This window comes from Cupressus sempervirens, chromosome 7, assembly GCF_028749045.1.
Source record: "Cupressus sempervirens isolate cs-2001-9-10 chromosome 7, ASM2874904v1, whole genome shotgun sequence".
In the NCBI taxonomy this organism is placed as follows: domain Eukaryota; kingdom Viridiplantae; phylum Streptophyta; class Pinopsida; order Cupressales; family Cupressaceae; genus Cupressus; species Cupressus sempervirens.
The window spans coordinates 800,675,146-800,691,384 of NC_143124.1; the positions used below are offsets into that span (position 1 = coordinate 800,675,146).

The 16,239-nt window shown below is 33.2% G+C and overlaps 1 protein-coding gene and 1 long non-coding RNA gene across 2 annotated transcripts; both read right to left on the reverse strand.

The window, feature by feature from the left end:
- Positions 1-2,957: 2,957 nt before the first annotated feature.
- Positions 2,958-4,631, reverse strand: LOC149549803 (uncharacterized). Its single transcript, XM_089794380.1, has 2 exons — positions 4,191-4,631; positions 2,958-3,931 (listed from the first exon to the last, which is right to left on the reverse strand). Exons 1-2 carry the CDS (start codon positions 4,629-4,631, stop codon positions 3,035-3,037), a joined length of 1,338 nt encoding a protein of 445 aa, XP_089650506.1. The 3' UTR covers positions 2,958-3,034.
- Positions 4,632-5,431: 800 nt separating this feature from the next.
- LOC149549804 (uncharacterized) lies at positions 5,432-5,933 on the reverse strand. The gene is made up of 2 exons (XR_016354499.1): positions 5,839-5,933; positions 5,432-5,731 (listed from the first exon to the last, which is right to left on the reverse strand). It is a non-coding gene; the product is annotated as an uncharacterized LOC149549804 (long non-coding RNA).
- Positions 5,934-16,239: the final 10,306 nt, after the last annotated feature.

Genomic DNA, 16,239 nt, shown 5'->3' on the forward strand with positions numbered 1-16,239 from the left:
CATGCTTGCCTCACCTTTTCAAACAACTATTTCTTCTATTAAGAATCTCCATTTACATCCAATTATGGATAAATTTAGTGACTTATTAGTGACCTAAGAAAAGGATTAATTGAATTCTCACCAAACTACATGCAACTAAAACCATATAGGCTTGAGGCTTTGGTAGAAGTATATGTAATTGCAAGAGAGTTTGAGCAATGACTAATCACCTTGCTAATAGGTTAAATGTTTGGGATAGTATTTAGATCAAATTTAAGGAGCTTAGATTTTTAGTGATCATAAAGGATGAAAAGAAAGTTATGTTGTGGGTCATTATATTTATCAAAAGCAAATAAGATGAATTGAGAATAAATATAAGGGAGTTGATTAATTGTAGTAAATTTATGCCTTACAAGATAAGTGAATAAACAAGAGTAGTTTGAACATTAATTGACCAGGAGAATAAATAAAGAGTTTTCATATGGTTTAGCTCTAGAGTATTTCAAAAAAAATCCTTTGTCCAAAGAGAAGAAAAAAATGTTCTCTTTTGCATAATTTAAAAGAGTTAAATACATATTGAAAGATTGTTAAGACTTCCAACCTCTACTCATTCCTTTAGGCATAATTTTTCTCTATTTTTATTTTTGCTTTTCAATTCAAATGGTAGAGAGGATGCTTTGAACTCCAAAATGTAGAATCTTTTCACAGCACAAGAGAAAATATCAAACTTTGGGTCACTGCAATTGGAAGCCACAAAAAATAATCAATGAGAAAAAAATAAAAATAAAAATTTATTTGAAACCATAGGTAGTGTCCCAATCCTTTAAGAGACACTATTGGTCCTTAAGCATATCCTCGTTGCCAATTTAGATACTTATGATAGTTTTGTTGCTTTTATCTTCATTTATTATGATATCTCACTCCTAGTGAAACCCATTTATTTTGCCCTGAGGCTACTTTGTAAAATTTTGATACCTCTCTAACTTTATCCAAGAAAATATTTATATATAACTAAATATAAATTATCTTTATTTAACATTTTCTTTTGGCATTAGGGGGCTAGCTTGATTGGCAAAATAGCTTCCTATCATGGAACTAGGTCAAGTTTCCCTTAGTCCTCTATTGATCTTTACATTCTTTTAAAATAATATACTAATTATTTTATTTATCAAGTTATTTCTTCCATTCCTTATGCATAATCACATTGTATAGATATTATAGTAAACTTGTGTAAAATATTTGATAAAATTAAGCAATATTCATCATATGAAAAAATTAATATTCAAAATAAAAATAATAATGCATTTTTTCATTAAACATTTTGTTGCTGTCCAACTTGATTCAAATCTTCATTCACAGTTTACTAAATAAAAGAACACTTCAAATTTTTTAAGTGAAAAAATAATATTTTTACAATAATAATTATTAAATACATAAACAGATTATACAGTGCCAGACACATTGAATAGTTGTTCACATAATCTCAGAATATCAAAAGAAAACAGAATAAAATTTGTAGAAATAAAATTCGTATTATTAAATCAGAGAACAATTTCTTTTAAGCAGAATAATTAGGGCAGTGCGCACGGAAAAGTTTTCCACGTTATTTCTAGCTATCAGAAAGAAACAAAATAGAGAAGTATTTAGCTCATTTTAGAGAGAACTGCATTGGAAAATGTGAGAGAGCATTTCTCTTTCTTTACTTACTAAACAAAGCAGAGTACAGGTAGAGAAAATAAAAATGGTAAAGAAATTGTGAGAACAAAGTGAGAGGGATTTCGCTTTTAAGAGCTGCCTGGAAAATGTGTCATAAGTCTTCAAAATTAAAAGTCGCATATCCATTTTAAATGTGCTCATAAGTGATTTTCTCCATCACAAATTTCTGTTGTGTAGGGCCGCGAGGTTGTATCAAAGTCATGTTTAAAGGGAAAAAAAGTAAGCATGAATGACGAGTTCTCTATAGCTTCACATGGCGGGTTCCATGATACTTGATATTTTTCGCTGCTTTCTGCATTCAATTCAAGGGACTCGTTAGGGACATGATTAAAGAGAATCTATATTAAATTAATCATTGTTGATAGGCAAATAGTCTATAATACAATGGAAAATTTGAGAGTCTCTTTTTTGGAGATCACGGGTTCATGTCTCTTTTAAATATCAATTTTAATTCTTAATCAAAAACATAATATTTTTTATTGTCATTAAATGGTTATGAATAATGAACTTTTTTCTCTATAAGTATTCACCTTTGTCAAGGCTATCTAGTGTTGATAAGTAGGAGATAATTTCCACAAGTCAAATTATGATATTACTATTAGGATTTAAGTGTGTGATTTTGAGTCAAACTCACTGATCCATGTTTCATGAGTAGTGATTCAACATGATTAATCCATCTCTTATTAGAATAAATGGAATACTTAGCACTAATTGGATCTAGGTGATGCTTACAGGGGTGAAGCACAGGGACTTCCCTGGAGTTCACCAATCCCAATACTACTCCAGCTTCAGCGTGCTTAACTATGGAATTTCCTCCATGGTTAAATCCAAAGCTTGCAACCCCATTTGCAAAACCTTCACCAAGTGTTGTGCCTTATGAACCAATTATTAGTGTTATTTATTTCTCCCAGAGTGACTCTAATGCTATACAATATTCTTCCTCTTATGACAAACATCTAATGGTATATAAGAATAATTATATATATATATATATATATATATATATATATATATATATATATGATTTGATATTTTCTCCAATAAATGCATTAAGTGTCAAGTTGATTGATTAATAATATTACAATTTGAGGCTTTATTTTTGGACTCTAATCATGATTTAAGAGGATGTCACTAAAACTCAACCAATTTCACAGCCTGAATTACCTTAATAAAATAAGGTTAATATGCGATTTACGGTAACATCAATAAGAATAAATTTAGTTATTGTAGATAGAATGATTTATGATACCAGAACTATACTCTGTTTAAAACAGTTTTTATATTACTTTTTAATGAAATCAAATGAAGGCTTAGAGAAAACATATTGTCCACTGTTCTTTCAAACTTTAGTAAACCCATAACCAATAATAATCCCCAATACAATAGCAAACGGTGGGATTATATGGACGAGGGCTTCTTTAAGTTGCATCCTAAGTCGGGTTCGAATTTCGGCTGTTGATTTGAAATGATACTCGATTGCCCACAAAATTGAGAGGAAAATGAGCGAAAGAGCCGCTGCAGAAAACGCTGTGAACACCTCACCCCATAACAACAATCTATATTTGCCCTGATGCTCTGTATTTGCAGAGTTTTGGGCAGAGGGTATCGTGATGAGGATGGTTGCGCTCAAGAATGCAAGTCCAGTGGAAACTACGGAGGTCCCCAAGCTCAAAACTGATAAATTGGCTATCAATGATCGATCTTCAATAAGCTTTGTTTGTAAACGTTCTCGAAATAACCAGGCAATAACAACTGTGAGGGAAGCAAACATGGCAAGGCTATCAGAGAACAAGAACACTTGAAATAGAGTGTTCAATGTGAGTCGAGCAACTCCACTATTAGTATTCATAGAAACATCTCCACCATGACCATGTGCAGGGGAAACTCTTACACTCTTACTATTAATTCCACTATCACTATCATTATCATCAATTCCACCTGGTACAGTAAACATGGCTGCAAATGTGATGGTTGCAATGAGTGATGCCACAAGAGTGTCCACGTCCATTATTCTCTCAATTCCTTTGCTTTCTTCTTTGAAATGCAGTGGATTTGATTTTGAAGCTCTGGAACTTCCTATATAACTTCGAGATCCTCCGATCTCTTCCGGGATCCAGGTGATCTTGGTTGAATTGGACTCATTTTCAAAAGCTACAGGATCAACTTTGTCAATTGCTCGAAGTCCTTCACTGTTGATAGCGTTCACATCTACAAATGGTAAGAGATATTCTACAAGCTGCAAAGTAAGGAAGGGATACAATCTTATTATTAGTATCTTAATAGTGTTTGACATGTAATTTTATGATGTTATTATGTATAGCTTCTGATGTCAATTGTGCAAAGATAATTTTGCACAACAGATTCTACTAGCTATATATAACATTATCTTAATAATTTCACTACAGTGGAAAGCAAAGGAAAAAGGTAGAAGTATTTCAATATCATAATGTTTGTAAAAGAGAAAAAATTAAAGCTGCGTTTATAAAACCCCAAACCTCTGGATCCACTCCATTGATGATGGCCAAGTGTAGCAGAGTATTTCCAGAAATGTCTCGGTCGTATTTCACCACTTCTGCCATTTCTTCTATCTTGTCTTGAGGGAGAAGCATCTTCAGTATCTCAAATTGATTGTGTTCTACGGCAAAGTGTAGAGCAGTCTTAAGGTCCTTACTATAAATTTCAGTGCAATAAGGCATTTTAGATAGGAATTCATTCATCATCTCCTTATCACCCATGATTGTTGCCAAATGTACTGCACACCTTCCAAACTTATCCTTCTTTGTCATTAAGTTTTTGTTAAATATATTCTTGAAAAACCCCCAAGTGAATTCTGTGTTTAAAATTTCACTCACAATTTTTACGTTCCTCCCATGAACAGCCAAATGCAATGGAGTAGCACCGTGGATGTCACGCATAATCATAATGAGCTTCGTCATGTTGCAGAAACAACGCCTCTGAAGTATCAGCCTTACTATCTCTGCAACACATCCACGTTTAAATCAATAGATGGAAAATGATAGCAGTCTTAGGCAATACAACAAAGCTAGGGTAATTATAATTGTGGTTAGCAATGACGCTTTACATCTAGCAAATAAATCATCCAAGCATATGGGAAACTTTATTTATGCCCATCCCAAGGCCCATAGACAATGGTATAGTAACAGTTCTGAGAACCCCCCGCATAATATAGTTTGTAGAAATGCAATAATGGTAGATTGATATTAGCATATTATAACATTACAAAGAGAGACATAATATGATCTAAATGTAACATTACAAACTGATATTGTTTTAATTGATATGTAGGAAATATTTTCTATGGAGTGTTCAATTGTAATATTGTTATTAGAATCAAGAATGTAGTTTTTTAGTTAAGTTTATTCAAGAATGTAGGTTTTTAGTTAAATTTATTGGTTGAATAGTGGGTCACAAGAACCAGTTTCTAATGAGAGTTAAATTATCCATTGATCTTTCAGAAGGATCCAAACGCAATTACAACGAACACTTTATAATGATGGCGTTTCGGAAAATGTAGTGAAAACCAAAGAATGGCACCAACATTTAGTATAACTAATTGGAAAAGTAAATGTAGCATGTCTCAATTCATGACGTACATTTTGGTGACTAACATTAACATGAAATATGATTGGCAATGGTTGCATCACAAGTATAAGCAATCAAGTCTCAGGGCTCGAAATAGAGGATAGTTAAACTCGTCCTATTGTAAGAATGATAGTTAAACTGAAACAAATTCAATTCGCACCAAAAGTTTTACAGCCTTGTATTTTACTCCTTTCTTATCAAATAGAGGAAGCGTGCGAATCCCGTTCTTCAATTCTGTGACAGGTAGGCATGTTTGACCAGCGAAATCATCTTTCTCAGACACATTATACTCGTGGACTTCCACTCGAAGCAAAGCTAATTCAGGAACAGTGAAAGGGAACTCAGATTCTTCATTCTAGTGTGGGGCCCAGTTATCTTCAATTGTCTCTGTCTTTTCCATGATTGTATCAGAAGGCACACCAGCAATCCCAACCTGTAGATTCACAATTTACAAGCAATGCAATTGCATACATCATAAACTTCTTGAAAGAACTTAACTCATTTATGTTAAGATTTTCTACTAGACAAACATGTTGTTACCCTGGTATAAAAGTCAGGGGGAGAATAGGTGTCAAAATCTGTTTTCTTGAAGTCTAGAGTCCAACCATCTCCCATGTATATTTTGATCTGAAAATCACAGGACCTGAATCAGACCAAACTTCACTAACAAATTTAAATATGTGAAATTATATCTCACTATACTGCAAATACACATTCATTCTTGTAAAATTTTGCAACTATGTGTTAAAATTCTAACCTAAATAATCCTACAGGTCTGACAGTACAGACCGTACTTCTCTTAGTGTTAATATATCTTAAGATTGACATCTAATATTTATACTTGTTTATCCTATAGGTGCCGGCAACTTTCATAGAGATGTCTTTGTTTGTGTTTGGCTAAACTAATGTTTAGTTAGTTAAATCCTAAACTAAGTCTCTTGAAATCGCCAACTTAGGAAGAGGTATAATTAATGTCAAGTGAAGGGTTATGTCCCTTGAGGGACACACCCTCTAGCAAGATATGTATTTGGTTGTGGATGTAGATTAGAGGACACACAATTCACAACAGTCTGCTCCTATAAGCATCTCACTTCCAGCAATCAATAAATCTGCAATATTATATATTATCAGATTGAAAATAGAACATTGGATCGATATTCAAGATAAGATATACCTTCAACGACAAACTAAATATTGATAATATTAAGAAGATCATTCTCAGCCAAACTTGGATCTGAAATATAAGTCTGATGTATCAGAGCTAAGTTATCAGATCTAGGGCTCTGTAAATTTTCAGTAATCAAACCTTTTATATATTCAGTAGTTGTCCTCCATTTCCAATGGCATATACCATAGTTTGCAAACTCTCCGAGTACTCTCAGAGTTGCTGAGTACTCCCAAATTTTTTTGCTGGGTGAGTACTCTCAAGTTCAACTCTCGTGTATTTATAGATGTTAAAAAATGTAGGTAAAAATGTTGATGCAGGGAAAACATTGGATTAGATACATTTTCCACATCATTTTAGTGCTATAAAACTACACATTTCTTGTATTGAAATGTCAATTACTAATTTAATACATTTTGTAATTGTATTCTACAAAAAAAAATGTTTCTTTAAGAGATTTTAAATTTTGGTACTTTCTAAGTTGCTGAGTTTTCCTGATTTTTTGTCGAGTATATGCCGAGTTTTTTTCGAGTTGAAAATTTTGGGCTTGCAAAGTACTCTCTGAGTTTGAGTCTACAAACTATGGCATATACAATCAGGCCTGAGGACAGATTCAATGGGAAGGAGCACTTTGAAGCATGAAAATTCAAAATCTTGATGATTCTTGAAGAAAACAATGTTAAAAAATTTGTCGATGGAGCATCCAAATAGCCACCAGTTGAACCTCACAAATCCATATGGACCAATGGAAATATAAAATCCATTGAAATCATCTTGGATGGAGTTACGAATGATATCGTACCTATGCTTACAAAACACCAAACTGCCTATGATATGATGAATGCATTACGGAATGCATTTGAAGTAAACAATGCAACTAGGGTCCTTGCATTAAAAAGACAATTGAATTATATCCAGATAAAGAAAGGAGAATCAATAAACTCTTATTTCCTAAGAGTTGCTGGCATTAGAGATGAATTGTCAAGCATAGAAACCATCATTAATGACACCGAACTAATGCTCATGGCCATAGATGGTTTGCCAAAATCATGGGAAACTTTTGCACAAGGAATAAGTGTTAGATATCAAATTCCGGACTTTAACAGGCTCAAGAATGATTGCCTTCAAGAAGAGTCAAGAAAGCTAAAGAAAGGAGGAAAACCAAAAGTAGAAGATGAAGAACTTTATGTTCTTAAATCAAACTCCTATAAAGGCAAGAAAAATAACTTCAAGAAGAAAAGGGAAAATCAGAAGAATGGAAAGCCCAAGAAAGATCTATCTAAAATAAAGTGTTTCAAATTTGAAAAATTTGGACACTATAGATCTAATTGGCCGAAAAACTCCAAACAACAGGCAAATTGTAGAAATGTCATTAGAGAAGAAGAGACTTATGATCTGGAGAATCGTGTTTTGTATTCCTCTCTGTCAAATGAAATCTCAAATAAGGCATGGGTAATAGATAGTGGATTTTCTAGACATATAACGAGATACAAATAAACTCTAGATTCCTTATTGGAGAAAGTTAACGGTGAAGTTACTATTGGTGATAACTTTGTACACTCAGTTGACAGAATTGGAAACTGCACTTTGAAACTAAAAACAAGAAATACTCTTCTTCTTAAAGGTGTACTCTATGTACCAGGGATTAAAAGAAACCTAATCTCAATAATAACACTTGAAGATGGACACAATGTTGTGTTCGTGGATGGAAAATTATTAACTTGGGCTAAGAACTCTTCCATCAAGAAAGCTAAATTAAGTGGTCAAAGAAAGGGATATTTGTGTGAATTGAATATAGAATCCAGTCGATCCATTCAAGCCCTAGTTCATGAAGCTAAAGATTCAAACGAAATATGGCACAAAAGATTAGGGAACCTAAACTTTAAAACTTTATCAACTATGGAAAAGATGGTTACCATATTACCAAAATTAAATAAAGATCACCCTAGTATTTGCAAAGGGTGTGCCCTAGGTAAAAGTACTGGAAGTCCTTTCCATGATAGTACTAGAAAAACAAATAATGTACTAGAATCAATTAATTCATATTTATGTTGACCTATGTCTATTCCCTCCCTTGGAGGATTCTGGTATTATGTCTTGTTCATAGATGACTTCTCTAGGAAAACATGGATTTACTTTTTAAAATGCAAAGAATTAGAAGAAATCCTACAAAGATTTAAAGAATTCAAGCATTAACTAAAAATTTTTCAGGACATAAAATTAAAACCCTTAGAATAGATATGGAGGAGAATATACCTTAGACTTATTTAAAAGGTTTTGTAAAGAATCAAGGATCTAGAGGGAGTACATTGTTCCTTATAACCCAGAACAAAATAGGGTAGCTAAAAGAAAGAACAGGACAATTATAGAAGTTGCAAGGGAGATGATTTTTGACCAAAATCTAGAATACTATTTCTAGGCAGAAGCCTCTTGTACTGCTGTATACATTCAAAATAGAAGCCCTCACTCCTATCTTAAAGATAAAACCCCTAAAGAAGTATTTACTAAAGTAAAACCCAATATAATTCATCTTAAAATTTTCGGATGTCTTGTATACACTCATATTTCAAAAGAAAAGAGAACCAAATTAGAACCATCTAGTAAGAAAGGTATCATTGTAGGGTATAGTGAAACTTCTAAAGCATATAGAATTTTCATACGTAGACAAAAAACTATTGAACTTAGTAGAGATGTAATCTTTGAGGAAGATCTTGCATAAATAAGAGCCTTAAGTTCCAATGAACCTTCTCCTTTATCAAATTCTGAATCCCAGAGGGAGAACCTAGAAGAGGTCAAAAATGAAAATATGAACCTTGAGAAAAATTCAAAGAAAAGACCACTTTGGGCCATAAAAATAGTTGAAGTAGCTCAAGATTATGTTGCACCTTCTGGATTAGTTAGAGAAAGTAAAAGACCTAAAAGATTCTCTGGTTATAAAAAAAATATGATTGATTTATCCAAAATAGAGCCAACCAATCCTTCTGATGCTATTAAACATCCAGCTTGGAAAGAAGCTATGATAGAAGAATATCAATCAATTATGAAAAATGATGTTTGGAAAATGGTTCCAAGACCAAAAGGAAAATCCTTTGTTTCTTCCAAATGGATATTCAAGATAAAGTAGGCTACTGATGGGAGTATTGAGAAATATAAAGCCAAAGTTTTAGCCAGATGTTTTTCTTAGAAAGAAGGGATTGATTATGAAGAAACCTTTGCTCCTGTTGCCATATATACTACCATTCAAGCTGTCTTAGCAATTGCTGCATCTAAGTGATGGAAGGTATATCAGATGGATGTAAAGACAATATTTCTCAATGAAAAGATTTCAGAAAGAAGGATTTGAAACCCATGATCCTAACGCCTTTATTTGCAAACTCAAGAAAGCTCTTTATAGGCTTAAATAGGCTCCCAGGGCCTGGTATGAAAGGATTGATAAATATCTCACCGGCTTAGGATTCTCTAAGAATGAAGCTGATCCAAACTTATATTATAAAAGAGATAAAGATGGTATGGTAATATTGATATTGTATGTTTATGATTTATTAATCACAGGTGATGATCATCTTATAGATCAGTGCAAGAAAGATCTAACCAGAGAATTCAAGATGGAAGACTTGGATCTTCTCTGTTACTTCCTAGGATTGGAAGTATGATAGAGTGCTGATAGTATCATATTGAATCAAGGAAAGTACACTTTAAATATCTTGAAGAAATTTGGAATGTGGAATTGCAAGTCTATGTCTTCTCTAATGGAGACCAATTTGCATAAACTTAAAGAAGCCGCTGCAGAATCACCTCTAATAGATTCTACTCTCTACAGGCAAATGATTGGGTCCCTGGTGTACCTAGTAAATACAAGATCTGATATTTTCTATGCTGTTCATGCCTTAAGTCAGTTTATGTGTGAACCTAAGGAGATTCACCTAGTTGTTGTTAAACACATTATGAGATACCTACAAGACACTCTTAATTATGGACTCAAATATGAGAAAGTTGCTTTAGACTTGCATGGATTCATCAATTTAGATTGGGGTGGAAGTGTTAAAGACATGAAAAGCACTTCTAGATATTGTTTTAGTTTAGGATCAGCTATGATTTCATGAATATGTAGAAAGCAATCTTCAGTAGCTCAAAGCTCCATAGAAGAAAAATACATTGTAGTAGCGATGGCCTCTTGAGAAGCAGTATGGCTAAGGAAGTTACTTGTGGGATTATTTGGGTAAGCCATGAGTCCTATGATCATTCATTGTGATAATCAGAGTTCCATCAAGCTCTCGATGAATCTAGTTTTCCATGACAAATCCAAGCATATTGAAATTTCTTACCATTATGTGAGAAATATGGTAGATAGGAATTCTGTAAAATTGGAATAAATTTGTATTGCAGATCAAAGAGCAGACATACTCACCAAAACTCTATCTAGAGTAAAGATAGAACATTTTAGGAGGATACTTGGTATGATTGAGTTATAATCCATTTGTACTCTTTTGATTATTAATAAAATAATTTTATTTTGCTAGGCTATTGACTGTTATGGGCTCCACCATTTGTATTCACTTGTATTCATTATTTTAAGAGGTGACGATCTCTGAAAATAATAAATACTCATATAAAACATTATGAGAGGTGACAATCTCTTAGATAATCTGCTAAATAGTAGAGATCTACTCTAAGATCTAGATGAGTTCAAGATCATATTGTGATGTTGACATTGTTATGTTCATGGGTCACAAATTGGATAAAGGAAGAATCTTGGTATTCTCTAAGTTTACCCTATATTCTAGTAGATCTTAAAACTCAAGATCATGTTATGATACTAGTTTCTATAAAATCATAACTTGGATAAATGAAGAGATTACCCTTCAGATTTATCCTGTATAATATCACTAGTGTCAATGATTTTTCATATCACAAGTTTAAGTAATATGACTTTGTATCATGTGTTCTATGATACCACATAAGAGATAGATAGATATAGAGTATTAATACTTGCTTACTCATCTGTATTGATGATAGCTAGATATAAATCTCTCTGTAGGATTATCAGGTTAAGAGGGAGTGTTAAAATTCTAACCTAAATAATCCTACAGATCTGACAGTATAGACCGTACTTCTCTTAGTGTTAATATATCTTAAGATTGACATCTAATATTTATACTTGTTTATCCTATAGGTGCCGACAACTTTCATAGAGATGTCTTTGTTTGTGTTTGGCTAAACTAATGTTTAGTTAGTTAAATCCTAAACCAAGTCTCTTGAAATTGCCGACTTAGGAAGAGGTATAATTAATGTCAAGTGAAGGGTTATGTCCGTTGAGGGACACACCCTCTAGCAAGATATATGTTCAGTTGTGAATGTAGATTAGAGGACACACAATTCACAATAGTCTGCTCCTATTAGCATCTCACTTCCAACAATCAATAAGTCTGCAGTATTATATATTATCATATTGGAAATAGAGCATTGGATTGATATTCAAGATAAGATATACCTTCAACAAAAAACTAAATATTGATAATATTAAGAAGATCATTCTCAGCCAAACTCAGATCTGAAATATAAGTCTGATTGAAGACTCAGAATTTGCAGAACTATACACTATGGCTGCATAGATCTAGCTAGGAAAGGAAACATAATACTTTAGAAATAAAAATTTAGAAGAAAATAGAACTGAACAATGAATTGAATTAATCATTGATCATTACAAAATGTCTATCAATGCATGATTTATACAATAGAAAACCACTCTTTACAACATAAATTACGATGAAGTTTAAATTAGTTATCTTGAAGTTCATCATGCAATAAGAAAAGAAGACTGGAGTGATCCATAAATCACCATCCAAACTAGAGCATAAAAAAGGCAAATGAAAAATCATGCACCAGTTAAACACTCTGTTGGAATTAAACACTAACCATACTCAGTCATCAATCAGGAGCAATATAAGTTCCTTATGCAAAAGAAAGAAGCATAAACAGTCACTGATGTGCCAAAACAATAGATGATGTTGCTTTACAGAATCAGAACATGTATATGTGGACACAATGATAAATCAAAATTAATGCTTTTGAGAACTGGAAAAAAAATTTGTAACTTGGAGTTCTACTTGAAGATAATCTATGAAGCTATAATAAATTGGGGCCATGAGACCTGAGAAATTTGCATCCGGCCCAACTTGATTTATATTGATCTTGATGGTAGGGTTATGCACAGTCCATGGGGATTATTTTATATCAATGTAATGTCTCCTACTGGAACCTTCCTTAATTTATTTATATTTCTCCATTGCAGACTAGTTTCTTGTATTTTCTTTCATACTTTTCCATATTTGAATATCCTTTCTCAATGTTAAAACACTCTCTCTCTCTCTCTCTCTCTCTCTCTCTCTCTCTCTCTCTCTCTCTCTCTCTCTATATATATATATATATATATATATATATATAGTTTTCTTCTAGAAAAGTCAAGTTTTTTTATAATTAATAATATATATATTATATTAATAACGTATATATTTTAATAATATATAAATTATATTAGTTATATTTCTTATTATTAATAATATTATTTATTAATATTATTATACATATAAGCTAAGTTACAGATTCAGATACGGATGTGGGAGGAAATGTGTTTATATATATATATATATATATATATGGAAAGAAATGCAAGAAATATACAAAAACAAATCATTTGATAATATGACTCTGATACTTAACCTTTTATCAAAATTCAAGATATTGCAAAATTCATATGATATATCAATATGTGCTTATCCAACATTAGAGTTTAGTCTTAGTCTCTTAGACAATAAGTTCAAATAGGTCATGTTCAAGATTCCATCAAAATAAAAACTTACTTAATAATTGAAGATTCAATCAGCTAACATACATTAGAGTCTGAATCATAAGGATTTGCAAGAAAATCCAAATTCTCATCATCATTTCCAACTACTGAAAGATAATTTGAACCAAACATAGTTCCCCTTATGTTCGATGCACCACGTACCACACTATCATCATCACCATCTCTGAGTGTAGTAAGATCATGAAGTGTTGCATCCAAATCTGCACGCTCAAGGGCTACATCCCAAAGCTTTGTTGCCCCTTCCTTGTAGTGATCATTCTTACGTGACAAAAGACACAAGTTGGTGTGGACGAAGACCGAGTCCTCAGCTTTCCCAGAGCCCAACTGGTTGCACTTCATTGAATGGATAGAGTATGTACTCCAATTCCTTTCAGTTGCAGAAGAAGTAGCAACCTAGATAGTTGTCACAGAACATACAAATGAAAAAAAATAAAAAAATTAAACAATGTGTGAAACACTAAATTCTAGAATGCTAGTATAAAATAAAATTTTAAAACAAAACAAAATTAAAAACTTGTAATAGGACCTTGATTGCAAGAGGTTGAAGATTCTTGAAAGGTTGACCATACATGTACCACAATGTGATAGCTCCCATTCTATTTTGGTCCTTTAGTGCAAATGGAGAATGCTTTAACCCCGAAGCAAACAACCCAAATTCTACCCTCACTTTTTCATGCATTTCTTCTAGTGGGAAGAGTTTTGTAAGAGCTTTGTGGCACCCCCTCAACAACCTCCTCATCTACAAATGGTGCAACTCTACCCAACATACCAAATACCTCTTCACTATAGTACCTATGAGATAAGGTATATGCAAGGAGGTGCAATGCGGTTAGTCATCTTATTCCAATGATGGGGGATAATTGCTTCCACTTGATTGCATAAGGCTTCACTTTGTGTGGTGTCACTCTCATGTGTTTGTATAGAATGTTTTACCTTCTCAACCATGGTGTTCATGCCATCATACACATCCCCCAAGAAAGGTGTATCTGTATCAGCAAAGTGGAGCACAGTCATGATGGGCTCATTGAAATCCAATACATATGCCACACGAGCTTACCAACTCTCATTCAAGACCAAATCCTTGACCTTTTGTGCTCTTTCTGAATTTGAGGCCTTCCATATGCCCCATTGATTATCGATGACCATTTGGTTTAATGCATCTTTTACCTTGAGGAGTCGTCTCATAACAATTGTATGAGATGCAAAACAGGTCTCAACAACCTAAGCAAGTTAACAATATGTCAATTGACAATAAAATTATTAATTTTAATTTTAAACTAAATTATAAATTCATGAAACTTAGTAATTAAAAAAAATCAATTTACCTTCAACAACTCCAATTTGGAGTATGTTCTAAAAATAGATTGTGACATGTGGTGGTTTGTCACAAACATTTGTATCTCCTCCCCCACCTGGTATATTTTCTTCACCCAATCTATTTGAGTGCCAATCTTTTGCATGATGAAGTTAAGGAAGTGAACAGTGCAGGGGGTCCAAAAAATATGGTCATACCAACTCTCAACTGAAGCACCCGCACCCCTACAATTTTTGGCATTGTCTATCATCACCAATGGCACATTCTCATTACCCACCATCTCGATGGCCTTGATGAGAATCCTAGAAATGAATTCAAAATCCTTCACTTGCCCCTTACAATCAACAAGCTTTGAAAACATTACCCCTTTGGGGGAAACTGCAATCACATTAATCAGTGGTTAGTCTCTTGTATCCTTCCAACCATCTGACATAATACTTAGACCCGAAGTGTCCAAGATTTTTTTATTGGTAGATGGTTTTTCTCTATATGTGTCTTCTCTTGTTGCAATAGAGTCGTATAGACCTTTTCATACCCCAGTCTTGTGTAGTCAGCTGGTGATTTTTTTAATGCTGCCACCATTTCCTTCCAATATGGTGATCTCATCATGTTGAAAGGAAGCCCATTTGCATAGAGGAAACATTCAGTAGCTTCATTAGCATGGTCTCTTGCATCCATTTTAAATGCAGTGTGCAATGGGCCTCTTTTGCAAGTTGAAACTCCCACTTCTTCCTCATCCTCTCCTTGCACAGTTACATGCAGGAATGGGTGTTGGGAGGATGCAATTGGTTCAATGGGTGCATGCATCTTTCTCTTTGAGGATGGACCTTGATGGTAGCTGTTTTTTGATCTATTGCTCAATTCATCATCAACTTCTTGTTCTCTTACAAATGAAAATATTTTTGCACTAGTCATCGTAGTACCATTTTTGCCTTTACACATTCAAAATCCTTTGCTAACAGGACCCACAAAATTAAGCTTCACCCAGGAATATGAGCATTGAAAGGTTTTCTTTTGTTACTTTGACAATAATTGCACTTCCAATAGTATGAGCCACCTCTTGCAACCTATGATATCCATGTTGTATGTCTCCACAAAGGAGAACCTATATCAATTTTGAAATTATTAGTCCCTTGCAATCCTTGACCCCCACTAAACTTTGACAAGCACTACCACTGGTATCCATTCTTGCCTAGTTTTTGCAACCTATTCTATAAGAAAATAAATAAATTATAATTAGGTGCTAACAACTATGAACATCATGCATACAAGTGGAAAGAAGTGAAAAAAAATTACTAAAATAGATATCCAAACTTTCTTCTTTATATCTTTTGAAAAAAAAAAACTTGAAAAATTCATCAAAATTGAAAAAATTTCATCAAAATACTCAAGAATGAGATTGATCCCTTACCTTGAATAAGTTAAACTCCTTTGAGAAAGCTATCTCTCACTCTTCGATCAATCCTTTTCGAAAATGCTGAGGCAATGCAAACTAGAGACCAAATGAGAAGTGAATGTAGGTGGAAACAAAGTTCCAAAATTAGTTGTGAATGCTTCAACATTCACTTTTAGGGTCATTTTAGGGTTTCATAG

Coding starts and splice junctions, on each gene's coding strand:
- LOC149549803 (XM_089794380.1), bottom strand. CDS start 4,631: ATGACGAAGCTCATTATGATTATGCGTGACATCCACGGTGCTACTCCA. Junction 3,932..4,190: donor TCAATGGAGTGGATCCAGAG/GTTTGGGGTTTT, acceptor CTTACTTTGCAG/CTTGTAGAATATCTCTTACC.